This window comes from Haliaeetus leucocephalus, unplaced genomic scaffold (genome assembly GCF_000737465.1).
Source record: "Haliaeetus leucocephalus isolate CR32 unplaced genomic scaffold, Haliaeetus_leucocephalus-4.0 Scaffold395, whole genome shotgun sequence".
Classification (NCBI taxonomy): Eukaryota; Metazoa; Chordata; class Aves; order Accipitriformes; family Accipitridae; genus Haliaeetus; species Haliaeetus leucocephalus.
Window position 1 is genome coordinate 2,743,722 of NW_010972831.1, and position 27,524 is coordinate 2,771,245.

General features: G+C 59.4%; 1 protein-coding gene across 1 annotated transcript; it reads right to left on the reverse strand.

Moving 5' to 3' along the window:
* Window positions 1-1,547: 1,547 nt before the first annotated feature.
* TMEM132E (transmembrane protein 132E) lies at window positions 1,548-27,491 on the reverse strand. Its single transcript, XM_010573913.1, has 9 exons — window positions 27,419-27,491; window positions 13,669-14,566; window positions 12,602-12,742; window positions 8,668-8,860; window positions 8,278-8,421; window positions 4,225-4,430; window positions 3,370-3,649; window positions 3,098-3,289; window positions 1,548-2,576 (listed from the first exon to the last, which is right to left on the reverse strand). The coding sequence occupies exons 1-9, from the start codon at window positions 27,489-27,491 to the stop codon at window positions 1,548-1,550; spliced, it is 3,156 nt and encodes a 1,051-aa protein (XP_010572215.1).
* Window positions 27,492-27,524: the final 33 nt, after the last annotated feature.

The following is a 27,524-nucleotide window of genomic DNA, read 5'->3' on the forward strand; positions in this document are numbered from 1 at the left end:
TTTTTTTTTTTATAAAAAAAAAAAAAAAAAAAAAAAAAAAAAAAGAGACACAGTGGTGGGCAACTTCCAATCCAGAAATAATCCGCTGCCAGCCTCCACCTTCCCCCTCCACCGGGTGAGTGCGTGGGGGGGGGGGTGTCCCCATCCCCACACGCTCGGTGCCCACAGGTACAACTGCACAGCCCAGGACCCCCAGCCCACCAGCCCTGGTACCCGGGTGTCCCCGCAGGGTTAACCTGGCCGAGGATGCTCTGCGCTGGGCTGGGAGCTGGGGTGGCCCTGGGCTGGGGGGGGCCCTCTCAGGTGAGACGGAGGGGCTGGGAGCTGCCGCCAGCGTGAGGTGACCAGGGAGGCATTGGGTTATGGCAGTCAGAAGGCACCACGGAGGCTAAGCCTGGCTCCAGGCATCCCTGCTGGGCTGGCACTGGGGGAACTGGGCTGGCACTGGGAGACTTGGGGCCAGGTCCGGTTGTGGGTGTCCCCACCCAGGCTTGGCCCCCCGGGGCAGTGGGAAGCCCCCACACCACCTTCCAGTCCCAGAGCCACATCCCAGCACTAGGTGGGGGGGCAGAAACCAGGGGCTGGCCCTGGAGGTCCCAGCTGCCTGTTGGGTGGAGGGGCCCAACACTGATGCCCCCAACAGCTGGGAACAGAGGGAGAGGCAAGAGCAGGCAAGTTCACAGGCAGCAAGCTTGCCAGGCACCCCCAAACTGCCCCTGCCTGGGGGCCACAGCCCTTCCCAGGCAGCAAGGGGGGAGCAGAGGCAGCCACCCACGGTCCCCAAGCGATGCTCACGTGGCAAACGTTACCGTCCCACAGGGCCCACGCCGAAGGGAGCGGGGCGAGCCCGGTGTTTGGGGCTGGGACGCAGCAGGCGATGGGGACAGCGGTCCCCCAGACCCGTGGCCATGGGGCTCTATCCCCTTGGCAGACACCCTCCCCTCCTGCCTCACCCAGCATCACCCACAGCGTAGGGCAGTGGGCTCCGGGTAGGGGTGCCCCCCAACAGCCGTGGGGCAGCAAATCCCTGAACCAGCACTCACCTCCAAAATTGTGCAACCACGTACAGCAAAGGCAGAGGGATTGCCTTTAGGAAGCCCCCACCCGCCACCTCCCCGCTGGGCTCCTGGGGGGACGGGGCATCTCCCCTCTTTCCCCCGCCGCACGGCGGGACCCGCAGCATCATCCTGCCCCGTTCGCCGTTGGAGATGCACGCACCCGCCAAGGTTTTGACCCCATCCATCTCTGCCCCTCGGCTCGCCTCCCTTGCTGCTCCCTCGCCCTGCGCCGGCGGGTTAGGGGGCCACGTGTGTGCTGATGCCTCCCCTGGAAAAACCAGACGGTAAAGGGCAAGAAAAGAAAAAGGCCCCCGGGGGTGCCTTCCAACAGGGTGAGGACGTGAGATGTGCGGAAGAGGGAACGCGCAAGAGAGCCAAATTTGGGTCTCCAGGCCCGGGGAAGCAGCCAGCGTGGTGTGGCATGGTGTGGCGTGGCGTGGCACGGCGTGGCAGCCCCCTCCCTCCCGCCCCATCCCCTCTGCCCCTGCGTTAAGCGATCTCTTTGATTCTGCGGATGTAGTTGTGAAGCTCTTCGGGGTCTTGCAGCCCCATGTCCTGGCAGACCCACTCCAAGTCCTCCTCATCGGCGATGGGGATGGAGTTGTAGGCCAGCTCATCGGAGGGCAGCGTGGCGAAGGTGGTGAACTTCACCCGCTTCCGTTTGGAGGTGGGCGAGTTGAGCGGGTCCTCACTCTGGTCCCGCGTGGAGCCCCCCGAGGAACCATCCCCGCGACCGTGGACCTGGCTCTGCACGCTGGTCTGCGAGCTCCCGCTGCTGTGGTGGTCCCCGTGGCAGCAGGTCTGGACATTTTCCAGGGGGTTCCCAGGGCTCTCAGGCTGGGGGGAGAGGTCATTGTGAGCCCGCAAGGGCTGCCCGTTGCCCAAGAAGACCCAGTGGTGGGAATGGTCCATGTTAGTCTGGCCTTCAGGAGGGATGCGCTTGTGCCGGTATTTCAGCACAAAGACAATGCAGTTGATGAGGAAGACCAAGATGGCCAGGCAGAAGACACCCAGGAGGGCGTACATGCCTATCTCCAGGTCCGTAAGCCCCCTGGTCACCTGGACAAAGCCGGTGGGAATGGTGGGGAAGTCCTCAGTGGGATGAGACGCGCTGGACATCCTACTGTCCTCGCTCGGCTCCGCTTTCCTCTCCACCTCTGCCCGCAGGGTGGTGCTCGCCCCCGTCTCCGCCAGCCCTGGCTTGCTGGGCACGTGGTCATAGTCATAGGTTGGGTCCTCCTCAGACCCAAAGTGGACCCGCACGCTGGCCAAGGCTGTGAAGAGCACGCTCTTGCGCTTGGTCTTCTGGCAGCTCTCGCAGATGACCAGCTCAGCCCGCAGCAGCTCCCCCGCACCCTCGCTCTCTGCCACCACCAAGGGGAACGCCCGGTCCTGGGTCACCGAGACCACCTTCTCGTCCAGGCTGCTCACCACCAGGTTGTAGTCCTTGGGGTCGTAGAGGGAGAGGGGGGCCGTGGTGCCATCGCTGTAGGAAATCCATAGGCTCAGGAGCGCTTCCTGCGGGACCAACACAGGCACCGGTTGCCCAGCACGATGCCAGTCCCACCTGCACCCATTTGTCCATCCCTCCACCCATCCCTCCCTCCATCCAATTCACCCTTTATCCCTCCATCATCCATCTTGTTCCTTCCAACCATCGCCTAGTTTTTCCCTTTTGCCTGTTCTTCCCTCAATGTTCCCCATGCTTGCCCAGGCTCACCTCAAATCCCAGCCCCAGAGGTGCCAGATGTGGCTACCAGAGCTGGGCTGGGAACCTTATAGGATTTCCTCCAGACCCCTTTGTCCCCACGGTTGTGTCCCGTCCCCAGGCCGGGCAGGGTTCATTCATAGGTTTGTGTGAAGGTTTCTGGGGTGCTTTGGGTTCACCAGGGTGTCTGGAGGACATGGGTGCTCTGAGGGCCTTGGCATGACCGTGAGCAGGATTTGGGAGCAGGGGCTTGCAGATGGAGCCCTCATCCCACCCCAAGTTCCCCACCGGGCCCCCCCAAGCCTGAATGCATACCCCCCCCCAGCCTCACCTGCTTGAAGAAGCTGAGGGTCTGCTGCACGGACGTCCGAGCAATGATTGTGTGGCTATTGCCGGGGCTGGGGTGGAGGGACAGCGAGAGGCTGGAGACCACCTGGGCCTTCAGGTCCGTGATGCTGACCTTCTCCTCCGCCACCGTCACCAGCGTCTCGCCCAGCACCGCCTCCACCAGCGGGGACACGACCTGCAGGGGACGAGGGTGCCTGTCACCGCCTGCCACCCCCCCCCAAGCTGAGGAAAGGCAGCCGGGGGGGGGGGGGTTACCTTGAAGAGCGTGGTGCCCGGCTCCCTCCCGGCCAGCGTGAAGCTGTCCACCATGTGGGCCACCCGCGGGTCGTCCACGCGCATGAAGTCGCTGACCAAGTCGGTGACCTCCACCAGCCAGTCAGGTCCCAGCATGGTGACCACCTGCCCCGTGCCCTCCGCCGCCGTGGTGTGGAACTGGGTGAAGACCTGCAGCGTGGCGTGCTGGTACTGCAGGGCACAGCCCCGGCTCTGCTTCCTCTCCTCTTCATCCTCCTCGTGCTCGCTGTCCCGCACCGACCTGCGGGATGGGGCAGTGGGTGGGCAGTGCTACTAAGGTCCCCGCTGCCACGGCTCTTCAGCCGCCACGGGAAAGGAAGGGGGTGGCCAGGCAATGGAGATATGCAAGGTCACCAAAAAAAATGGTGGCTTCTGGCCTAAAGATGCCTGTTGCCCATGAGGTCTCTGAGGACTTCAGCAGCATGTGGTAACAGGGTCGCCAGCGTCTCTGCTCCCTAACCAGCTGAGAGGACAAGATATCTCAGGCTGGGATGGACACCTGGAGGTCTCTAGACCTCAAAGCAGGGCTAACTTTGGAGCTTGGCTGCTCCTGGCCTCATCCAGGGAAGTTCTGACCATTGCCAAGGATGGATGTTCCCCACCAGCTCCAGCATTTGACCAACCTCATTGTGAAATTTTCCTCCTGTGTCCATGATCTCTCTCCTTTTCACTGAGGATCCCTGAGATGACTCTGGCTCCATCTTTAAACCCCCCTCATTAAGTAGCTAAACAAGGCAATTAGACCACTACCACCACCTTCACCTTGCCTTCTCCAGGCTGGACAGACCCCAAGCACGGTGGCTCCGCAGCACCCACCTCCTGTCCGGCAGGATGGGCACTCTCCAGCCCTTCACTTGGCTCAACCGGGCATCTGAGAGCTCGATGTGCAGCGGCAGTTTGGGCACCCACACCGTCATCTCCAGTGGGGCGGAGAGGTGCTCATAGGTAAAGATGACCCGAGCACTCATGGAGCCCCGCGACTCCTTCCCACTGACGAAGACGTAGTCACAGCTGCTGGAGACCTGGAGGAGAATGGAGGATGGGGGTTGCAACGGTCCCACAGACACAGCAGAGATCCTGGCAGGAGGCTGCCTGGAGGAAGGGAAGGGTCGGAGGAGCAGAATTTCACCCGGCAGGTACCCAGTTAAAGGTGGCTCCAGGAGTGGGGATGCTCCCTCATCCCTGAGAGCCCTGCTCAGAGGCATGGGCCTGCACACACCATGTCCATAATGCGAATTTCCCCCGGACCCAGGTCCTCTTGCCAGCCCTCACCCACTCCCACCTCCACCAGGCACCTTCATTTAGTCCCTCAGTTTCTCTTTGGCTTCCGCACTGAATTGTACCCTTTTTCCACGCTTGAGCTAGAGGCATCACAGAGGTTGCAAGTTGCTCATCATGGACATTTGCCCCAAAATCTCCTCCACCCACACCCAGGGGGCACAGGCACCGAGCATGGACCAGCCACATGCCCATGTGCAGATACCCACCAGTACCTTGTCCCTGTCCCTCCTGCTAACCCCAGAAAGAGCTTCCTGGAGTCCATCTCAATCCTCACGTTCATCTTCTTGCTCTCTCTCTCTTTTAATTCCCATTTATGCAAATGCATTAATTAAATTTGCTGTAAAACAAATATACCCGGGGGGGCCACTTATTACTGACCGATCCAAGCCAATTAAGGAGCTAAGAGGACGCCACTGCAGCATCGCCTGTGTTTCGGCTTAGGCCACCAGAGTCAACAACTCCTTCCCAGCATGGGTGGCAGAAGACAACCAGGCCAAGGGGACTCCAACCTCTCATCTGCAGTGGCCCCATGGCCCAACCCTGACTCCCTTTCACCCCCCACACCATCAGGAATTGCATCCGAGTTGTTTGCTGCTGGGGAAAAATAAAACCCGTTTGCTCAGCCAGCAGCGCAGTCGCTCTCGGATGCGCCAAGCATGTCAACAGCACAGAAGGGCTTATTTCCAACAAGCTGCTCTCCCACGTATATTCTCTGATGGCTGATAAGGGGTTGAGTCCATGCTGAATGGTAGGTGACAGCAGAGGTGACAGCATCACTGTCTCTCTCGCCACCTTATCTTTGGGTACCTGTGGCATCCAGCTGCAGGAACTTTGCATTTTCTAGCCCATGAGCAGGGCCTGACAAGAGCTCCATGTTTTGGCTGCAGAAGCCTGCTGCAAGGTGTCCGTGGTCCTCCTGGGCTGGTGGAGGAGGCAGAGCCTGGGACCTGGGCTCCTCGGGAAGTCCCTGCTCCCCGGGCACAGGAGGGAAGTGCAATGCAGGAGGGCTTGTTCCTTGTCTTCCTCTCAGAGATACCAGCTCAGCACATCTGAAGAGACAATCTCATCTCTGGCAGGGTGGTGTCTGAATAAAGATGAGCTCCTGGGCGAATCCTCCAGCAAAGGAGTGCTCTGGATATTGTGTCATTTATCACAATAAATATGATGGGCTGCTGCTTGCGTTACCTTAGCTAATAAATCCCCCCGGCATCTTCTTCTGGGGACCACTTGCTTTGCAACTGGGGGGGGGCTGAAACTACAACAACAAAAAAATCCCAGCACATCAGGCCTGTCCTAATGATGGAGTGACTGCAGATTAGCTTTTAAATGAAGTGCATGCTTGTTCAGAGAATCTTCCCGGATTTGCAGCAAGGCATCGGGAAACGAGAGGCTGAGGTCTGCCTGGGCTCCAAGCCAAGGCACCACTAGCTCTGCTTCTGTAGCCCAGAGCTTCCCACTTGGTATGGCCTCAAGCATGGGATCAAGGGGACACATCTTCTCCGAGGTCCTCGAGAGTGGGAAGAGCCACGACGGCTGGTGGCACGCCATGTCGGCCAGCCAGGGGTCCTGGCGGTGACCAGGGTCCCTGAGGCTCAGTCCCATTGAGCTGACTTGCTCCTGGTGGGTCCTCAAGTGGATGTGGATGGTGGGCTCCTAAGGAAGGTTCACATAACAGGTGAGGTTGAGCATCTCCCATTGAGCGTCGCTGGCAGCAGAGGTGGCCCTTCCACTCTCTGCATGTCCCTCAACACATATGCAGCCCCAAGGCCACCATGCAGGCAGGCAAGGGGATTATTTCTATGCTATCTTGAGTGATGAGATCCTCCTCTCTGGACAGAGCATGGGCAGTCACCCTGTGTCACCACAGAAGGGGATGAGGATGACAACTGCCACCCATGCTCTCCCACCATCCTTCGCAGGTGGCCCTGGCACCTTCCCAGCCAGGTCTACACCAGATCCAGGACACGTTCCCTCTGTGTTACACACGAGAGCAACAACCACCAAACCACAGGCAGCATCGGGAGAAGCAGCTCCCCAGCCCTCCTTCATGCTAAATTATTTACAGTAACAGATAGCACATCCCACTATGTAAACTTTGATTTATGTAACAGGTTTATAGCCCTGACACCGTAATCACACTCCCCAATCTCAGCAGGTAACTGAGAGCTCCCTCGGAAATGAGGCTCTGGCTCAAACACAAAATAACTCAGCAAGAAATTGCACGGGGCTCCGAGCGGAGAGCGGGATGCGAGCAGGAGGTGAGCTGGGGCCGGAGGGCTGCTCCATGTATTATTCATCCCGGCTCGTGTGCATATGTCTGCTCCCCCCCAGGTCTGGGGACAGTGTGTAAATAGATTTATGAGTAGAAAGGCAGCACATTAAACAGTTTAAGTGTCTTGGAGTCCATCCTGAAGTGTATTATTGCTCCAATGTTTTATCACACTGCGGAGGACCGGTCTCCATAAATTAGACCCTGTGCTGTAAATCGCACAGATCGGAGTTTTAGTCAAGAACTTGGGTAAACAGTTTGTGACACCAGCTGTCACCCACTCGCACGCCCACGGACCACTGGAGAGAGCAAGTCCCAGTGGAGCCGGGGCTCTGCCCATCACCCCTGGCTCAGCTGGGAGAGCAGCTGGTGGCTGCTGGTGAAGAAGGGGAGAAGGGGTTATGTCCCCTAGCTTGGGGGACAGGGGAGAGCCCAGACCCCCAGCATGGCTCCCTGCCTCTGCCCGACACAGCGGGGACATGGAGAGGGTGGGCTGGCTGGGTGCGTGCAGGGAGAGGTGTGGGAGGTGTTTGGGAGAAGGTAACAATGTCTAGGGGTGGGTGGATGGGTGGAAACGGTGGTAGAATAATACAGGCAGGTGGATAGATCAATACATACATTGATAGAAAAATGTATATGGATGAATGGGTCTGGTGATGGAAAAGTCATGGCTGGATTTGAGGACTGACTGCTGTCTCGGTGGCTTGGGCGTATGTGGGGGCAATCGCTGCTGCTGCAACAATGAGCCTTTTGCATTCACCAGATCAGCATCTCTCCCGTGCAGCCCATCTCGCTCCTCTCCCTCAGCCCCCCTTTTCCCTCCATTGTCCCCATCTGCTCAGCTCGTCACCCCACTCCTGGCTGGGGCCAGCACCCAGCCCCAGCCTGAGCTCAGCCTGGCATCTGATCCAAATGGCAGATAAACGTCCCCCAGAGGCACAAGTGAAGCCGCTGATAGAAACGTGCAGCTTACATTGCGAGGCGACAATATTTCACCTTATCAGTGCTAAATGCCGTGATAACCCATAGTTATTGCTGCTGCCTGGTGCCAGACTGCGCAGCACCAGAGCATCCCATGGCCTCTTCAGGGACAGTGACAAAGCATCTTGTTCTTCTCCCAACAGATCCCAGGGAGAGACACATGTGGACCGAAGCCACTGAGGGGTTGATGCTTGGGATGAGGTGGGCTTTTGTAGCACATCAGCTCAGCCACTCTCCCCAGCTTGTCGAGCTCCAGCCCGTGCCACTATTGGGGTCAGCACCCCTAGAAGAAGCTCATCCCCTCGCTAGGGTCACAAGATCCCCCGCCTCACACCCACCTTGATGATGTCTTCGTTGTTGGACTTGCATTCGACCATAGCCGAGACGTCCACGATGGTGCCGCTCAGCTCAATGGCGATGACCTTCACGGGAATGGCCACTGTCCGCCCCGTCAGGATGGCCGTGTTGATGATTTCTGTGTCCTGGGGACGGGGTGCAAATGGGACCATCATATTAGAGGGCAGCCTGTCCCCCCGGGGTCAGATCCTGGCTGGCCCCTCTTCTGCTCCGGTCCTCGGAGAGAAGAACTTGGGGCAGGGGAGAGAGGGGGAATGTATGGATGTATAGGTGCTATGGGGCAGATGAGCTGGTGGGAGATCCCTCAGGGGGACCCACCCATCCTCCACATCAAAGCAGATAAGCTAAGCAGAGGGCAGGAACCCGCTCACCATGGCCAGGGGCACGATGGCCCTGATGTCCCTCTGGATGACCGTCAGCTCCGTCACCACCTTCTCCAGGTCGGGCGGGGGGTTGCGGCCCCGGTAGTCGATGTGCCACATGATGCGGCGTGTCACCGACTGGCTGGTGAAGTTCTCCATCTCGAAATCCAGTTGCATGATCTCAGATGAGGAGTCCCCATCCCTGGGCAAGGGGACAGGAGGGGGACAGAGTGAGCTGGGTGCCCCGGGTCCCGCAGACACCCTGGGATCAGCATCGGACAGTCCCCTCTAGCGATGCAGAGCATCCCCCAGTGGGTCTCTTCTCAGTGTACCCATGCCTGCCACGGGGACCATGCTGTGGTACCACCACAATGCTTGCTACCAAACACAGCAGCCCTGATCTTTCCCCTCTGCCAGGGACTGCTCCCATGGGAGCCTGCAGATTCCTATGGGAATCTTCCCAGTGGGAGAGAGAAATGCATTTCACTCTCTCTCCAGCAGGAGAAAAACCTCAGCGGCTCAAGCGGGCACTCTCCCAAGGCTGCTGGGTGATATATTATCACAGTGTGACTGTGTAGCCACGGCCCCAGGGGACGGTGGGTGGCTGCAGGTGCTGCCCTCGTCTCCCTGGCTCTGTCTTCCCAGCAGTGTGCCTGGATTTACCACCCTGGGCTGCTCCCACCTCCACGCTCATCTCCCGCAGGTCAAACCCCAAGCGTCCTACACTCAGGAGGGCAGCATGCTCAGGGACGACAAGTCCCAACTCAGTAAGTCCCTATACAAGAGCCCAGCCCAAGCCATTGACTTTACAGCCCCTTCCAAGAGGATCACATGGGGAAACTGAGGCATGGGAGAAAAGTTCAACCACAGACAGCAGATGGGACAACACGGAGCTGGGACTCAGGGTAGGGCTGTCCCCCAGCCTGCACAGGCAGCCATGGGGATGCACGGGGTGGACGGGCAGGGGATGGGGGAGGTAGGCAGGACCAGCAGGGGATAACAGCCCCAAGACCATCAGCTCATCAAAACCCCATGCAGTTAATGCCGCTGCTGAGAACAGTGGGACCCGAAGCTAACAGCGGCAAACTCTGGGGCATCCCCGAGGCAGGAAGGGATGGAGAGTCTGCACGCTGCCAAACGCGGCACAGAGTGCCAGTCTAAGGGGATGAGGGGACTCAGCAGCTGGTGTCCCTTGTCCTCTGTGTCACGGCTTGGACACAGTCTGACGGCAGCAGCATAAATCACTCTTACACGACAACCCTATGAGCAAACCTCCCCAGATGCAATCCTGCCCTCCCATCTCTGTGTCCAACCTGCAAATCCCTTGGGGGACTCAGGATTCAACCCCCGCCGCCCAAGTCAAACTTCTCCAACACTCCCCAAAAACAGAGCATCCCCAGGGGACACCCCAGAGCCTCCACGAACCGCTGAGCCAGCAAAAGCCCCCCCCCCAGAGCAGAAGGAGGGAGGGGGGTGAGGAAAGGTGAAATCCCTGTGGAAGGGGAAGCCAGGACCGGCTCCGCTCTCATCTCGCAGCGTAGCAGCTATTGAGAAGGTCCCATCAATCTAGGGATGCAGGATACAGTCGGGTTTCTCTCTGATAAATACCTAATGAGTGAAAGGGAGCAGAGAAAGAGGAGAACAAGAAGCCGGGGCTGCTCCAGGCCAGGGCAAGCCCTGCTCCCTTGTCCCATGGCAGGGACGATGGGCTTTGTAGTGGAGCTGCCACGCAAGGGCTGGTGGGGTCCTGCTGGGACTTTGTGCCCCCAAGGCAGCTTTGGGGGTGCAAGGGGAATTGCCAAAGGCTACCCAGTCTGAAGAAAGGGGTTGGGCTGCTCACTGCCTCTTCCAACACAGATGTATTAAATACAGATGGGAAGAGCCAGGTTCAAAGGCAAACCAGAGCTGCGGCTTCGGCGCTGGGACTCCTCACCATGGGGTGCCCCTGGGCATCCCAGGAGCCCTGCCAGGGGACAGCCACCATCCTCTGCCCTCCCCGAGCATCACCCGCTCTCAGCCACAGCAGAGACAAGAGCTGGGCTGCTCACATTGGGGGAATAACTTAGGATGCAGCTGCTGGGGGTGCAAAACATCCCAAATTGGCCATTATCGCCCCAAAGCTCAGGGCCCTCGCCCCCTCCCAGCACAGCCAGCGCTGCCAAAAGCCCCCAGAGCCCCAGCGAGGCAAACTCCTCCGGCTGCACAGCCCGGAGGGCAACACGGCTTTGAGTCATTCATACTTTCCATTCCGTTAATATTTGATGGAGTTGTTTGTCTAAAAGGTGATTGTAATCACTTTAAATTCATCCTCCGTCTCTAACCTTTCCAGGCTGATTTGAAGCGGCGGCAGCAGACAGGGGAAGGGGGAGCGGAGAGGATCTCGCTGCCGGCAGGTTTGGCAGCCACGTGCAGGGGTGCTGGGGTGGCCATGCAGAGGATGGCGGGGGCTCATGGCCCCCGGGACGCTCCAATGTCAGCCACAGGGACGCTCCAATGTCAGCCACAGGGCTGCGGGCTTGGATGCCGCTGTTGCATTTTGTATCTGGAAGCGATGGTGTGGGGTAAAGGAAAATCCACCCTCTGGGTAAGCCCTTTGGAGGGGTTTCTCTGCAGATAGCTTTTGAGCTCACGTTCGAAGTAGTCAGAGCTGAGGATCTTCTTTCTGCAAGAGCTCGTCCCCAGCTTCTCTCAGTTATGGGGTAAGGGCAGAGATATGGGGAGATTTCTAATGCAGGGGGCAGGAACGGCTCAAGCACATCAACTCGCTTTAACCCACCTCCTGGAGATACTTGTCTCCTTTTTCCCAAAGACACAGTGATGGAGATATCACAGCCTGTGAACAATTGTTTTCCAGCACTTCAGAGTCTTTCCTGTTGGTGGTTTTGACCCCAAGCCCATCCGTGCCCTTGCTCGCCGTGTCCTGCTCACGTGGATGCAAGGAGCAAAGTTGCCCCTCACCCTTGCAGCCTCTGTGTGCTCACAGGCCAGTCCCGTGTCTCCCCTTCTCCAGGCTGAGCAGCTTCTGGGTTTTCAATTTGGCTTTGTGGGTCCTCGCCCATCCTCATTTCTATCCCCTGGACTCTCCTGAACAGACCCCAGCCTTTCCCAGAGCCCCAGGGATGAGCATCATCCTTGTGTCAAGCAGAACTGGTTCTGCCCGTCTCAGGTGCTGCCTTAGTTCGTGCTCCCCATCCGACACTCATCCATCACCTTAGAGTCCAGATGGGACCTTGCCTGGGGACTGCTCCTCTTCCTTCCCGGAGGAGACACCAGGATAGTCAGCAAAGAGCTACTGCCTCTCAGGGTATTAAAACTTCTTAAAAAAATTAAAATACTTCCACCCCAAACTGGGGGATCCCCCCTGGCTTCACAATTCAGCCCCAAAATCCACCACGTGCCCACCAGCATCTGACATGGCCAGGCGATCCCAGCTCAGAGCCAGGGATGCAGCTGCTAAATGGTACCCACGACTTATGAGCGCATTGCTTGAGCCCCAGCTTGGTCGCCTGTGTTGACCACAAAGCAGATCCCACCTGAACGCTCCACCTCACACAGCCCTTTGGCAGCTGCCTGCCTGACCACAAACCTGCCCACCTTGGGCCACAAAACCCACCTTCATCTGCCCTTTAGACAGCTACACTGTGCTGGCCGAGGTTAAAAACCACACAGAAAATTAAGCCCTTCTCACGTTGGTGCAGGTCCTACCCCGACCTCAGATGGACTGAGAGTTTGACCCCAAAATTGCTTATCCCCCTTCAGTGCCTCCAAGTGCCACAGTCCAGGCTGTGCACTGCCGTGCCTCAGTTTCCTCTGCCAGCACCCACATGGCACTGTAGCCAACAAGGCACCCAGGGTGGGGATGAAGGCAGAGCTGCTTCGGGCCAAACCGCAGCAATTTCCCCAACTCCCCCGGAGCTGGGGGAGGGAGAGGGGGGTCCCTTACCTGGGCCTGGCACCATCCGCCCTGGCCACATCGACGGTGGCAGTGGAGTGCTTGCCGCCCGTCAGCAGCTCCGAGCTCACCAACCACTGCCCACTCCTCGACTTGGTGCTGAGCAGGTTGACGCCTTTCTTGGCCTTCACCCTGCAGAGAGCAACAGTCAGGGCCAGACCCTCAGCCCTGGGTACCCATGGACCCCCTCCGGACACCCTGCCATAGGCACAGGGGGTGGTTTTTTTCCCCCCAGTCCCTCCTGGCTGTCGGAAACATCATCCAGGTTGGCAGCAACCGCCGTGGGGCTGAGCCCACCCCAGCCCTTCTTTTTCATAGGATTTAGTCCCCCCCATCATGCCTCCAGCAGGAGTTTGGTCCCCCCACCCCAGTGCTGCCCCCCAGGACAGTAACACCCCTGTGGGGCTGGGCATCCCCGGGGCAAAGGACAGGAGAGGCTGGAGTGCCACATCCCCCATGCCACGGGCTCACTGCTGGCCCAGTGGCCACAGAGACACTTGTAAACGCTCTTTGAAGAGATGTGACCGGGGCTCATCCCCCCATCCTTAGGGACATGCAGCAAGGGGGGGTGTCCCCATGGACCTCCCCGTACTGGGGTGCTCAGCACTAGGAGGTGGGCACAAGAGCAGGATGCGGGTAGACACAAGGAGCCCCAGCTCACTCCGCAGCAGCCCCATGGCCATACCACACCTTGTCCCCAAAATGGCTCTGAACAAACCCACATCTGCTGGCGGGGCCCTAATCCCAGTGCAACTGGGAGGGCAAAGGCAGCAGACCCTAGTGGTGATGCAGAGGTGGAAACCCTGGGTGGACAACCTTTCCCCTCTCTCCTGAGAAGCTCCCACTGCAAAGTCCTAGAACGTTGCAAAACCACATCAACTGCTCCTACAGCCTCCCTCACCTCCCCGAAGCCCTGCCAGACCCGGTCCAGCCCCCAACAGGTCCCAGAAACACAACACACCCTCCCCGTCCCCTCTTCCCCTCGCCCAGCCCAGCCGAAACAACCACCCCCTCGAAAGACGGCTGCTCCTGGGCTGGGGGCAGCCCCAGGACCTTACCTGAGCGTGAAGTGTTCCACCGTGGAGTTGGACATCAGGTAGAGGAGGATGCTCAGCACCTCGCCTGGCTTGAGGGGCTTGTCGGGCAGGCGGATGAAGACGTTGCCGTCCAGCCGATGCTCCTGCATGGGCTGCCCGGGGGGAGGCTGCAGGAGGCTGACGCTGCCGATGCGCAGCAGCGGGTGCTGCGTGGGACCCTCGGTCCTGGCCCCCCCAGCCCCACGGCGGGGGACCATCTCCCCAAGGCACTGGCCGGCCCCGTCGGGGGCATGGAGGGTGTAGTACAGCTCGGCTTGCTGGCTCTCGCCCGGCACCTCCAGGCTCTCGGGGCTCTTTCGCCTGCCCAGCGGCACGGCCGGGGGGCCAAACCAGGCGTGGGGCAGCTCTGCCTGCACCAGGCACATGGCCAGGCTGCCCCGCAGGCGACACGAGCTCTTGATCTCGCGGGCGTCGCGGAAAGCGTGGAGCCGCACGCAGGGCAGCCGGTCGGTGACGTCGAAGTCATCCCAATCCCGGCCGGCTACGTAGAAGAGCACTTGGACCACGGGCTGGTTGGCCACCAGCCGGGGCTGGATGATGAAGGCGCGCACCTTCCAGTTGACGGTGAGGCGGTCGGGGACCTCCAGGGTGCTGGAGGGCTGCAGCTGCTCCTTGGGCAGCACCAGCCCCGTGCTGAAGGGCCCCAGGGTGACGTTGAGGACGGGCAGCTCCTTGGTCTGGAAGACGACGAAGGGCTCGGCGCGTTGCAGCGGGGCACTGCCGTTGCCCACCGGGCTGGCTCCCACCTCCTTGAGGAAGAAGGCCAAGCGGGTGTTGGACAGGCGGTAGCTCACGGGCAGCGTGATGGCACCGGGGGTCTCAGCAGGCTCCGGGCTGGGGGCTGGCCCCTTGGTGTGGGCTGCGAAGGGGATGGAGAGTGCAGGTTAGCATGGGGCATCCCCCTCCGGAGCATCTCCTGAGCCCCAAAGCCGGGAGACCAAACCCAGGTGGGAGCAGTCCAGCCCCACGGCGAGGAGGAACCGCTGCTTCGGACCCCGGACCCCTCGTAAGGGCAGCAGGAGTCTAGCTGGGTTTCTCTCCTGCAAACTAAAAACACAGAAGACCTCCCTGGGACCTTAGCCATCGTTGTGCTTCCCGGCGGGTGGCTCCAGCCTCACCAAACCCACCCTCGGCATGGGATGGGGTGTCCAGCGAGGAGGGATGCTCGGGGGCTGCCCAAGGCTGGGACAGGGTGTGTTGAAGCCGCATCCAACCTTGGTATTGCCCCTGGGGACCCCGAAGTGCTGGTCACCCACCCCAACACGCTGGCCAAGGCACTGGCCAAAACAGCACAGACCCACTTACAGAAATAGGGCACAACTGGCTACATCCCTGCTTCCAAATGCACAGAGAAAAGGATGCTGAGTTTCTCCAGAGGCTCATTACCAAAAATTAGGCAGGTCCAGGTTAATTTTTGGCTGGCAGATCCCATCAAGTATCTATGATCAAGGCTTTCCTCCTGCTTTTAGCTCCCAGATCACAGGGGGAAGGTGACTAAATCAGCTTCTTCACCCCAGACTCGCTCCGTCCCCATGGGCTGCCCGTAAGGGTGGTGTCACAGCTGGTCTGTCACCTGTCACCCACCCGGGAGTGCCACCCACACGGTGCTGTCCCTGTGCACCAAAGCCGGCCTAACCCCAATTTTTCGAGGCATAGACATGACCTGGTGGAAAAGTGATGGAGATGATGTTGGTGCCACTTTGTGCAAACCCCAGCAGTGCCCAGGTCTGACGGCCCTTAGGAAATCCCTTTTGTCCTTCATTTTGACCATTTTGCTTTAAAAAAAAGGAATAAACATCATAAAGGCAGAACAGGCAGCCACGGCACAGGCAGCGTGCAGTCCCTGCTGGCCACGCACTCCCGGGGGGCTGGAGCTGCCCGAGCCCCTTGGATGGAGCCGGCCGGCTACCCCGCTGCCACAGCGGGCAAGCGGAGAGAAACCCCATGAAAATCTTTCTGCTAAAGCAGATGCTGCGAAAGGCAGTCGGCGTGGAGCCGCACCGATGGCACGCGTTCTGTCGGCAGCCGCGGGAGCCTGGAAGACATCTCAAGGTCTTTGCATCCGCCAGCGGCTGCCAGCGATTCCCAGGAGGCCTAGGTCCCCCCCCCGCTCCCCTCGGCTCTCTGCCAGCCCCCCGCACCCCACGTTCCCGGCGCTGATTGCAACCGCTCCCAAGCGACTCCCAAGCAGGAGAGCCCAAATTACCCGTGTCAGACGGCGACGAAAGGTGCGGATGTGACGGCTCCGCTCCTGGGAATGGCTCAGCCCCCTCCCCGGTGGGGGCTTCAGAGCATGCCAGGAACCCAAGGCTTTCCCCAGCCGGGAACATGGCCTTGGCCGGACCCCCCAGGACTGAAAGGGACCCCGCAGCCCACCCGGGGAACTCTCTGCTGCGGTGCACCGGGCAGTTAAGCAGCTTAGAGGGCTCATAAAAGGATTAGCACTCGATACGGGGACGGGCAGCATCTGCAGCTACGCAGCCTGGGAGGAAACTTGTCCGAGAGCCAGGCAGAGAATTCCCCGGGGCTGGGCGGATGCTGCGGACACGCTGCTGGCATCACCAGCGAGACCACCATGCCGGCACCGCTGTGGGCACAGCTCCGGCTCCTGCCACGCTAACCCTGCTCGCCACCGGCTGCAGAGCCTGTCCCGCTCGCCTGCTCTGTTTTCCCAGCTCCTGGAGAGCCAGGAGCTGCAGGAGAGGTGCTGAGCCCCAGAAAGCACCCACGGATGCCACTCTGCTCAGAAATAACCACCAGCGAGGGGCCTTCTGCTCCTCCAGCTCATGGAGGTTGCTTTCTGCCACGAAACGTGAAGGTTTGCATCCTCCCTGCATCCCGGTTGACACAGCCACGGCTGCTTCTGCCATCCCCAGCAATTAGAAAAGGGGATTTTTTCCAAGGCATGAGATTATTTGCGGAAAAGGATCCACCAGCTGGAGTGACATGAGCCTGACCACTTGTGTGAGGTACCAGCAGGACCAAAGGAGGCACAGGCAGCCAGGGAAAGAGGCTACGTTTAACTGACTCGTTGAAATAGCATCAGGTCCTACTCCTTAAAAATCTCTCAGGTTTGGGGAAGGATCAGGTCATTTCACAAAGAAAACCCACTCAAAACCCACCTGACTCAATGCCCAGCTCAGCCCCGAGCAAAACCCACCCTTGGGATGGTGCAAAACGCCTGGTGTCACCCCCATCCCTTGGGTGGGGGGACAGGAGAGCCTCTGTGCCACCCCGGCGAGCACCCAACCCGCACCCAGCTGCCTGCCGGCGAGGGGCACCCGCTGCCACCCACCGCACTGGGAGGGCAAAAGCAGCTGGGTTTTCAGCTGCAATTTGGCACCCAGTTCTAGCTCGTGGCAGAGACCCCCAGCAACCGGTTCCTTCCTCTTTGCCATGGGGATTCTCTGATGGCAAATAGGGGTTGTATGCCCGGGGGGGGGCAAGGAAAACCCCTCTCCTCTCTGCAGCCAGGCAGAGATGTGTGCTAGGGACCCTGCTCGACTCAGGCCAAGCCCTGCTGCGATGGGGATACCTGGGGTGGCCCTGGCACCGAGCCCACGCACAGACCTGCACCCCAGCCATGCCGGATGGGGGAAAGGAGCGGGGATGAGCTGGGATGGAGATTAATGTGACAGTCACGATTAGTTCAGTGCAGGCAGATTGCCGGCACCCAGAGAAGCTATTTCCTTCCACAGACAAAATGCATTTAAATGATGCTATAATCTGTCGCCAGGAGGGGGACTGGACCGGCGCCTCTGTTCCTCGGTCATAAACTAATCCTGCCGGGAGAAGGTCTAACCCAGCCGCATCCAGCCTGGGGTGGGTGCCAGGAGAGTGGATCACAGCCCAGCCCAGCTCGAGCCTCTGCGCCACGGAGGGACAGAGGGTGGGGAGGGAAGGAGAAGGGGGAAGGAGATGCATGGCTGTATGGATGCGCGGCTGCTGGCTAGGCAGCAAAGAAGAAAGGGTGGATAAGGATAGATGAACCAGCAGAGAGAATGGAGGGTGCCTAGATGGATGGATGGAGATAGGCAGATCAGAAACGGGTAGACAGCAAGAGAATAGCTCTAGGAAGAGGGAGAACAGGCAATGGAGGGAAGGATGGATGGACAGCACAATGGCTCAAGAGACGAAGAAAGGATGGAAGGAAGGACAGACAGCACAGCAGCTCAGGAGATGGAAGATGGATGGAAGGAGAAAGGGTGGATGGAGGGATGGACAGACAAGCAGAAAAGCTCAGGAGACTCCAGCCCCCATGCCACTGTTCCCAGCCCCTGCCCTGATTTCTAGCAGCCCCTGGGAGGGAAGGTGGCTCTCATGCCCCCACCTCTGGCTGGGTTTGGGGGGACAGAAGGGTTAAGCCCTGGTCGCTCTGCGGTCCGCTGTGGTTAACGGGATTTGCAGCGCCTGACCTGCATTCCCGGGTTTATTAGGCTGGCGCAGAGGGGACCATATGGTCCTTCCACCCTCGCAGCTCGGCACCGCAAGCAAAAAAAGCAGATCTTTGTGCCTGCCCAGGCTCCGACTGGCCCGGGGGCTGCCTGGACCCCCCAGGGCTGAGGAGCCACCCCAGCCCCACAGCGGGATGCGACAGGACTCCTGTGCGTCCCCTCCTTCCCACCCCACGGCAGCCCGCATGACCTGCGACCCACAGCGGCGAGAGGGGGAAAGAGAGGGAGATGGAAACACAACTGCCAGCGAGCCCCTCGCTGAGCCCCCACATCTGCCCAGCCAGATGTGCCCCACACCGGCTGCAGCCGCCTGGCCAGATGGGCTGATCTGCTCCTCCCTGCCACGAGGGCACGTGGGGACAGCAGCAGCACCCTCCAGCCATGCCTTAAAAATCAAGACGACACCCCCCCCCCTCCCCAGGCCAAGGGGTCTTGATGCTTCTGGGGGTCTGCAGCACCAAAAAGTCCTCCCTGTCCCCCCTCGGTGAGGGCTCCACCGCAGGGTTTTGGTCACCGCTGGCCACCCTCCTGCTCCGTGCCCCCTGCTTGGGGATGCTGGGGTCAGACAGACTGACGGACACACAGGAAAAGAGGCTGACGGACAGACTGGACGTAGCTATGGCTGATGGGGGACACCGGCTCATTCGCCTTCCCTTCTTGCCCCAAATCCCCAGCAAACGGGGCACAGGGGGAATGCAGCTCAGCCCCCCCATCCTGCCCCCACTGCAGCCTCACCAGCCCCATTCCTGCTTCCACCCATCGTCCCGAGGCTGAAGAGCCGCCTCCTCCTCCTCTTCCCCTTATCTAGCACCAATAGCCAGCACTGAGGTCCAGCTTAGCCCCAGCCGTCTGCCATAGGGATCGCTTTAGCAACGCTCCAGGGGGGATCTTTATCCTGGCTTATCCCGTGGGATGTGGTGGGGGGCTCCCGGCATGTATATCCCCACTTAGCAGGGGAAGAGCATATAGGAAAAGCACTGGAGAAGAGGGAGGAGATATTTGAGGTCATGCCAGGCGGGTTAAAACCTCTCATGATTTTAACAGGCAGCACTGGGGGCTTGGCGCATCAACGGACCAAACGCAGCTCCAAGGGAGATCCCAAAATACCGGCGATGTGAGACACCAGCCCCGGCTCCTGCCCGGCCACTGCCACGCGCTGTGGCCGTAGCCCATGCCAGCCCATCGCAGCTGGCCTTCCGTGGTGGTCCCACCTCAGAGCAAGCAGGGAAAGTTGTCCGTAAGGCAATGACTTGAGCTGACACGATGATAAAACCTTCACTAAATACATGGGAAGGGCTGCAGGGTGGGATGTCAGGGGGGTGGCAGGGAGCTGTATTATCATCCCTAGCAGAGGGCTTCACGCTGGCTTCAAACCCAGCTCGGGACTCTTTGGAGGGGTTTTGGCGGTCACAAGTCGCTGGGATTCCTCACCACGGGATGAAAAGGCCAGCAGGATTCCATCAGTGGTCCAAAACCCTGGACACAGGCCCTGGGACCCTGCAAACCACAGCAGCCGAGGGCACAGCTATCATCTCCAGTTCTCTGCAAACACAAGCAGGGGATGCTTCTTCTCCCGGCCACAGGGCTGCCAGCACCACCGGGACTGCTAGTACTCCCGTTCTCCCTAGATCCAGCCCAATATCAGGGTGACAAGGTGATGATCCTATCCCTGAACCAGGGAGATGAGGGCAGGACATGCTGCTGCCTCAGTTTCCCCACATGGGTCAGCACCCAGATGAGACAACGGGGTGACGGATCTGCCCGAAACACCGAGAGCCAGGGAATCACAGCAAAACCCTGCAGCCCCCGAGGATGAAGCCCAGCCTGGCTATTTCCCACCAGGCCACCAGCACAGTTGTCCCAACTACTGTTTCGTTTCAAGCCAGCATAAAGTCACCCCGCTCCCCCGAGCATCCACAGATCCCCAGCCGAGGCTTCAGAGCCCTAAAACCTGGTGGTCCAGGTTTTGCCCCCACAGCCAGCAGGGCCAAGCACAAAGGGGAAACACGGGCAGCAATGGCCCCAAATGCCAGGGATGTCCCACATCAAGAGTTCCCAGGGATGTCCCGCACCTGGAGCTCCCACATCTGGATGTCCCAACAGCTGGCTGCTCCCACTAGAGGCAGCCCCGGCTCCCAGGGAAGAGCCAGGCTCATGCCCCATCTCCCCACCCGACCCGCGAATGGGCATCACACCCATCCCTTTCCCTCCCTGCAGTACTGATCCCTACCATGTTACACACCAACCCACGCGGGGTCAGCACCTCCAATCGTCCTAAAAAAAAAACAAAAAGGGGAAACGGAGGCCTCCACACCTCCACTCAGTCAGCCCCAACACAAGCCCCGCTCCACTCCACGCTTCCACACACCCAGGGAAAAAACCACCCAGTAATAAAACACAAGTAGAAATTAGAAAATACAAGTGAGCCCCTCGTGGAAACCTCCAAAATGTTTCCCAGATGCCAGAGCCTTGAAAATTGTTTTCGGCAACATAAAAGACAACAAGCTCTCCCTTCCCTCCAACGCGCCGACAGCCTCCATCTCCAGTCCCAGCTAATTGGAACTCAATTAAGTGAATAATTGTTACAAATGTAAAATTACCTTCCCCTGGCACATGGCGGTGAGACACCCCGGCTGCAGCCGCAGGGAAGGGAGGGACGTAGGGATGCTCCCGGCTCCCAGCTCTGCCCACGGCCGCAGCGGCGATGGGGCGACGGGGCTGGGAACCCCTGTGGTACCAAGGACCGCAACATTCAACCCAGGAGGTTAAACTGGTTCAGGCTTCCCAAAATCAGCCCAGAGTAGGAATTGAGTGGGTGCTGGCCAGGAAAAGTGAGCAGCAGCATTGGCTTAGGAGTGGATTCTCTAGTGTCTAATACAGGGTTGTGCTTATTCCTGGTGGGTACTGCTATATTCTCCTTTCTTTTAGATTCTTGAGATTTCTCCCCCTCCAAAAGATCCAGCCCAGCTTCATCAGCAGAAGCAATAAAATAAGAAATGCTGGTGGGACTCAGCCCCAGGCCAGCACACAGCCTGTATTGCGGGGCCGGCAGCACTAAGCAAAAGGGAACCATCCCAGTGCCACGCCAGGCTGCGGTGCTGAGCTCTGCATTTCCCCCAGGAAATTATTAAAAGGGAGGGGAAAAAAAAGCAAGGAACCTAAAGGAATAAATAAATATGGCCTAAATGGGATGTGCCGTGCAGAGGCGCAGCCTGCCATAAATTCCTGGAGCAGGCAAGGCTTTTACGCGGCAGCTACTTTAGAGCAATTTCCACAAATCACGGCAAGGGACAGGCCGGGGGACAGGAGGAGAGGGCCTTTACGGAGGAAGAAGAAAAATGAAGAAATGAATTAAAAGGGGGGAAAAAAAGCATGAGGAAATGCCTGACCATGAATGTCCACAGGGATGCCCAGGGGCTCCGAAAGGGGTGGGGGGGAGCAGCCCCGGGATAAAGCCGGCAGCCCCTGAGCCCCCAGCACACGCTGTGGTGGGTCCTGGGCTGGTTGCCCCCCATGCTAGGTTCCTCCCATGCCAGGAGCTGGGAGCAGCCCCCCCAGCAGCAGGCGAGCACAGATGGTTTCCCCAAATAACCCCCTCCGGGAGCCAGAAGGAGGAGGACAGGCAGCAAGGGAGAGCCCTGAAGGGTGGCCTGGGGAAGCAAGGACAGGGACAGCAGCTCCCGAGGGAGAAGCCCCCAGCATCATGGTGTTGGGGCAGAGGCGATGCAGTGACCCCCCCCCCCCCAAAGCCACATGTCCTGCTTGGACGCCCCCCCGTCCCCTCTCTGTCCCTTCCCACTATAGTCAGGAGCAGGAACATCGTCCCAGCACCCTCCAAAACTGAACACCAAATATGTCCCCCAGGCCGTGCCAAGTGACACATTTCAGACTGATTAGACACCGATTAATTTTCCCCCCGGTGACGCGTGTCAGGTTGCGTTTGGAGCCGGAGCGGGATTCGATTCCAGAGGCACCCAAGGAGCACGAGGAGCCACAGATAAATCCAGCCCCAGACCCCAGCAACCAGGGCTGGGGTCCAGCATCGGCCCCAAACCACATCCCAGCAGCCCCAGAAGCAGAGCTGGGGACAGGCACTGGGCCAGGGACTTCACCAGTTCAGCACTTTGCCACCCAGCAAACCAGGCACAGCATCAAACACACGCAGCTCGAATACATCCCCTTCCTTTTTTAATTTAGCTGGTACCTGGGGAGGAGTGCATCCAGCAACCACACCTAGCCGGCAGTGGCGGGTATTGCATTTTCAACCTTATTTATCTTCAAGAGGAAAAACGTAGCTTTTCCTTAAAGAAAAATAAATTCAAAATCAATTCATTCTCAACTTTTGCTAGTCCTGGGGAAGACCCCAGCCTCACCGGGCCTGTTTAATCAGCACAAAACCTGCCCCATTAACCCTTGTAGGAGACGGGAGGTGACAGCACCTGAGAGCAGGGGCAAAGCCACCCCAGCAGCATCCATCTGGGCTTTTAGCAGAGCTATTGAAAAATCAAGGAAGGCAAATATTGTCCAAGTGATGGTAAAATGTTCGCCAGCAGGAGTCGATGGCTTCATCAGAAGATTGCAAATTGCCTTGATTACGGTATCCTCCCAGGAGGCCAGACGAGTGAGCGAGGGGCTCAGCACCCAGCTGGCGGTGAAGGATGTGTGCCCAGCGGGGAGCAGCAACAGGTCAGGCAACAGCTTTGGAAAAATGAAGGGACTGGTCCCCAGGAGAGCCACATCCCCCAAACCCAGGGGCATTTGGGGGAGAGGTGACAGTCCATAAATCCCCCAGCCCAGCTGGTGCCTCCCCTGGGGTGGGGATCGCTGGGCCACCATCAAATGTGGCTGGAGGACCCTGTTTCTCCCAGTTTTCAGGGAAACGACGACCTCCAACCTCCTCTCCCCTTGGCAAGGAGCACCAGGACCTGCCTCACTTCACACCATTGAACTATTTCTCTTTCTGGCGTCGCATGCAGACAAACTCCCCGAGAGGGACTCTATCCCCAGAGGCACCGTCTGGGGTCCCCGGCCCCCTCACAGCATGTCCCACTGCTGGAGCAGCCCCCTCCCTCCCTCCCTCCCTGGGGAGCTGCTCGTTAGCAGAGCCGTGTATTTAATAATAAGAGACTCTGATTAGATTAGCAAGAGTGACCTTTTCCAGATGGATGGGATGCCCATACGGCGGCAGCGACAGGCGCCGCGCGGGAGGGGGAACACACCGGCAGCTCGCCGATTCCTCCACACGCCCATCGTGGGCTATTTTGGCCAGGCAATTGAAGGAGCCAAAAAAAAAAAAAAAAAATCAGGTTATGCCATGTAAACACCCCTTCCCTCACCCGTCATCTCACTGCACCTCCCAGGATGAGGCCACATCCTGCTGCCCACCTCCCTGTTAGAGCTTGGGGGCTACAGGAGGGGATGAAACTGGGATGTGCCAATGCAGCGTTAGGGATGTTCTGCAGGGACCCCCAGCTGGGTTGGTTTTTCCTTTCCTCCTCTTTTTAGGATGCAGAGAAGCTGGGCGAGGAGGGACCTAAGCAGCCAGTCAGTCATGGTGGGGTTAATTAAATAGTAGCACTTAAAAAAACAAACAACAACAAAAAAAGCCAGGTTTCTAAAAATTGCTGAGCAATCCCCAGTCAGGGGGTTGCTGCCACCCAATACCCTGCCTCAGTTTCCCCCAGCGATACAGCAGGGCTGAGCCCGGGGTGCAGCATCGTGCACACACAGACACACACACACACAAAAGGACAGTTCTGACCGAAGGTATCGAGGCACCTAACGCGTCTTGAAATCCCCAGGGCCAAACCCTGTGACTGATGCTTACCAAAATCATCCCTCAAAGGATTTCCATCATGCCACCAATAGCATCCCTCATCCTTTTCTCTTTCCTCAACAACACCAAGAGGACAAAAAGGGGAGAAGAAAAGCCAATTTCCTGGTAGGGTGTCCAATGTCGCACCCCCACGTCCCAGCACAAGCATCCTGCTGGGATTTAAGGTAGCAGGGTTAGGGGGAGATGGAGTGGGCCCTGGGGTGCCCTTGGGTGACCCCCTTTTCTGCGGCACCAAAGGTAAAACTTGTGCCAGGTTTAACCCAGCCCAGAGGCCAGATCCTGCCCTCTCACCTGCCTGCCAAGGCAGGGAAAGGTCGTACTGCCCCTTCTCTGCACCTGGCTGGAGCTAAGGATGCTCGGCCGCTCTGACCCCATCGGCAGGGCCGGGATGGGGGGCTGTTAAATGAGCAAACGCCGGGTGTACGTTCCCAGTTTGGGCGTTAAATGAGCAAAAGCCGGGTGTACGTTCCCAGTTTGGCAGCGAGTTATTGTACATCTCCACCTGCTGGTCTGAAAATCCCGGAGCCTGGAGATGCTCTAAGCTGAAACGGGGATGGGGGGTGGTCCGTATCCCCCCCTCCACCAGGGTTGGGGTGCACTGGCTGGAGCCCCCCACCAGGGATGGAGCCACGGGCCACAGCATCGTCCTTCACTCCCAGCCCCACACCTGGGACTTGCCCAAGGTGGTAACAAGCGGTGGGAGATACGGGAGACCGGCATGGCCCCATCCCCATTGGCAGTGGGATGGAGGCGTCAGGGCTGTAGGATCCAGCGCGGGACCCCAAGCCTGCCTTGCGTGCTGGGACAGATGCTGAATAACCCCAACACCCCTGGATCACTGCCTCTGGGGGAGTGCTGCCTCTGGGAGAGGGGAAACTGAGGCACGCTGCGGGTATGAGGCTCAGCAGGCAGCAGAGAGAAGACGCAGGAGTCCAGGTTCAACCCCACGGACAGCACAAGTTATTTTGCAAACCGGTGGGTGAATCCCCCCTGTGCCACATCCCGACAGGTCCCTCGCAGCTTCGCAGCACGACCGCACCGAGCACACACCATTGGCACCCCCACCGTGCCGCAGCCTCGCCTCGGGGTCCGTCCGTCCCTCCTGCAAGCTCTGGGGCCACCCCAGGGCCATCCCACCCCAGAGGTGCCAAAAAAACCCTTTCTGGAAGCAGCTGATCCGGGGCCAGCAGCCAAGCAGCTCCCAGTGCCGGCGGAGAGCACAGCGGGGGTGAAGCTGGCGTCGAGGGTTGCTCTTAAATAAAAAACAAGGGAAAAGGGAATAAAATATCCCAGGCAGGAGAGCAGCGTGCTGCTTCACCGCCGGTTGACCCCCACCACCAGCCCGAGCCATTTGTAAGAAAGGCTGGAAGAATTAGGAGCTCTCAGCCTCTTTTTCCAGCTCCCTCCGAGACCTTTATTTGTCCAGGAAAGGCCGAAGCGGCAGCGAGGGCAGCTGCGCATCCTGAAAAGAGCCTAAAAACTCCTGGCAGAGGCTTCTCTCTCCGCCGGCACAGGCATCCTCCCGCGGCAGCATGGCGAGACCCGGCCCTGCAGCCGGCACAGGCCACCCTCGCCCGCTTCACGCTGGCATCGCCGCCACGGGGACCCCCCCACCCATCGCATCCCCCAGCCCAGGGGCCAGATTTTGCCCCGGTATAAACCAGAGGCCTGACCCACAGGGTTGTTGGTGTCCCAGCAGCAACAGGGGGGAAGCTTAGGAATGGCCAGGAGGGGATGGAGAGCAGGGGGCCACATCCAGCGCCTGCACCAGAGACGATTCCTGATGGATCGCTCGCACGGAGATGTTTCCCATCACCTGCTAGCAAAGCCGACAGCCGCCTTCGGCAGCGCACCGGCCGTGGGGAACCACCGACCCAGACGGTTGAATCTCATCCAGGCAAATTGAGAAGCGGAAGAAATTGAGATCGTGCTTCCCCGCCGGCTGCCAGAGCCCTGCCTGCAAACCCCCTGAACCTGCTGGTCCCAAAGAGGAGAGCTCTGCCCAGCAAACCCTGCCTGGGCAGCAACCCAAGAAGCACCCAGTCTCGGGGTACAGGGGGGCAGCATCTGCCACCCCAAAGGATGCTACGTAAAGTTGCGATGCTCGCCAACCTGAAGCATCTCCACTCCAGCTCCTCTGTTGGGGTCAGAGTTTTTTAAGGGGGGAAACCCCCTGCCAGCTCCCCACAATACTCCCAACATCCCCCCCTCCTCCTTATTTCACCATTGTGGGTGAGCAGCTCCCCAAAGAGCCTCGGGGGGCTGCGGATGCCCAAAAAAGCCCTGCCTGAGCCCCAGAAGTGCCTCGGCCATGGGCTGCCAGTGCAAAATGGAGCTGGGCATGGTCCAGAGACCCCCACCGGTACCCGGGGGGATCTCGTTTGAGCTGGGCAGCACAGCCCCCAGGACACGCCAAGCCCACAGCCAGAGCCGGGCTGGCAGGAGGGGTCTGAGTGGTTCCCCCCAAACTTCCAGCAGCCCCCCATTTTCTGCTTGGCCAAGCTGGCTGCCAGGGAAAGCCTCTTTAGCTGGAGCATCCGTGGGGCTTGGTTTTACACAGAAACCATCCGAAAAAAAACCATCCACGGAAACCAGCCCCGTATCCCCCTGGATGCGTGACCCCTCTTTGGCCTCGCTTGCCAAAAAAAAGCCCCCGGCAGCAGGTGCCGGTGTCCCCAGGGCTGTCACCAGGGCAGGCCGAGATGTCACCACAGCTCGGCCATGGCACAGCAGTGATTTGGATGCAACTCAGGGCAAGTGAGCGCAGGCAGTGGGGGCCCCACCCAGCCCAGGCCACAGGTGGGGGGGGGGGGGGGGGGCAACCGCCCCAAACCCCTTGCCCTAAAACCCATGGAGGGGGGGGAAATCCGAAACAGAGGGATGGCAGGGGCTGCACCCCCATCCCCACACCCCAAAATCATACCACCTCGGCAGTGCTTGCCCTGTTAACTCGGCTCAGGCTGGGAAAGTGCCTGGGTGCGGGTCTGGGGGATAAGCGAGTGGATAATAGCGGATAAAGCCCCTGATCCTCCTGCTAAAGCAGCTCTGCATTAAGGGGACAGGGGGGGGGGGGGGCAAAGCCCCCCCCTCGCCCCATTTCCCCCCCCGCCATCCTGCTCCCTACCCAGGGAAACAGCCCGCCGCAAGCGCTCGCAAAACACAAGCTGTCATTTCATTAAGCCAGGAATAAACTCTAATCTTTACCCATTTCGCTGGGGGGGGCACAGAGAACCAGGCGAGGGGGCAGCTGAGATTGGAGGGGGGGGGTCCCAGCCGGGCACAGAGGGGGAGGGGCTCCCCGGGGGGGGGGGCAGATGGGGCTGGATGGGGGAGATGGGTGCAAACACACCCCCCCCGTATTGCAGACACACACATAATAGATATATTCCTGCCCCCCCCCGCCGGTGCCAGCAGCACTTACCGGGGAGCAGCAGGGAGCAGAGACAGCAGAGCAGGGTGGCCGGCCCAGGGTGCATCTTCTCCGGAGAGGCCATTGCAAGGTGGGGGGCAGCCAGAAAGCTGGGGGG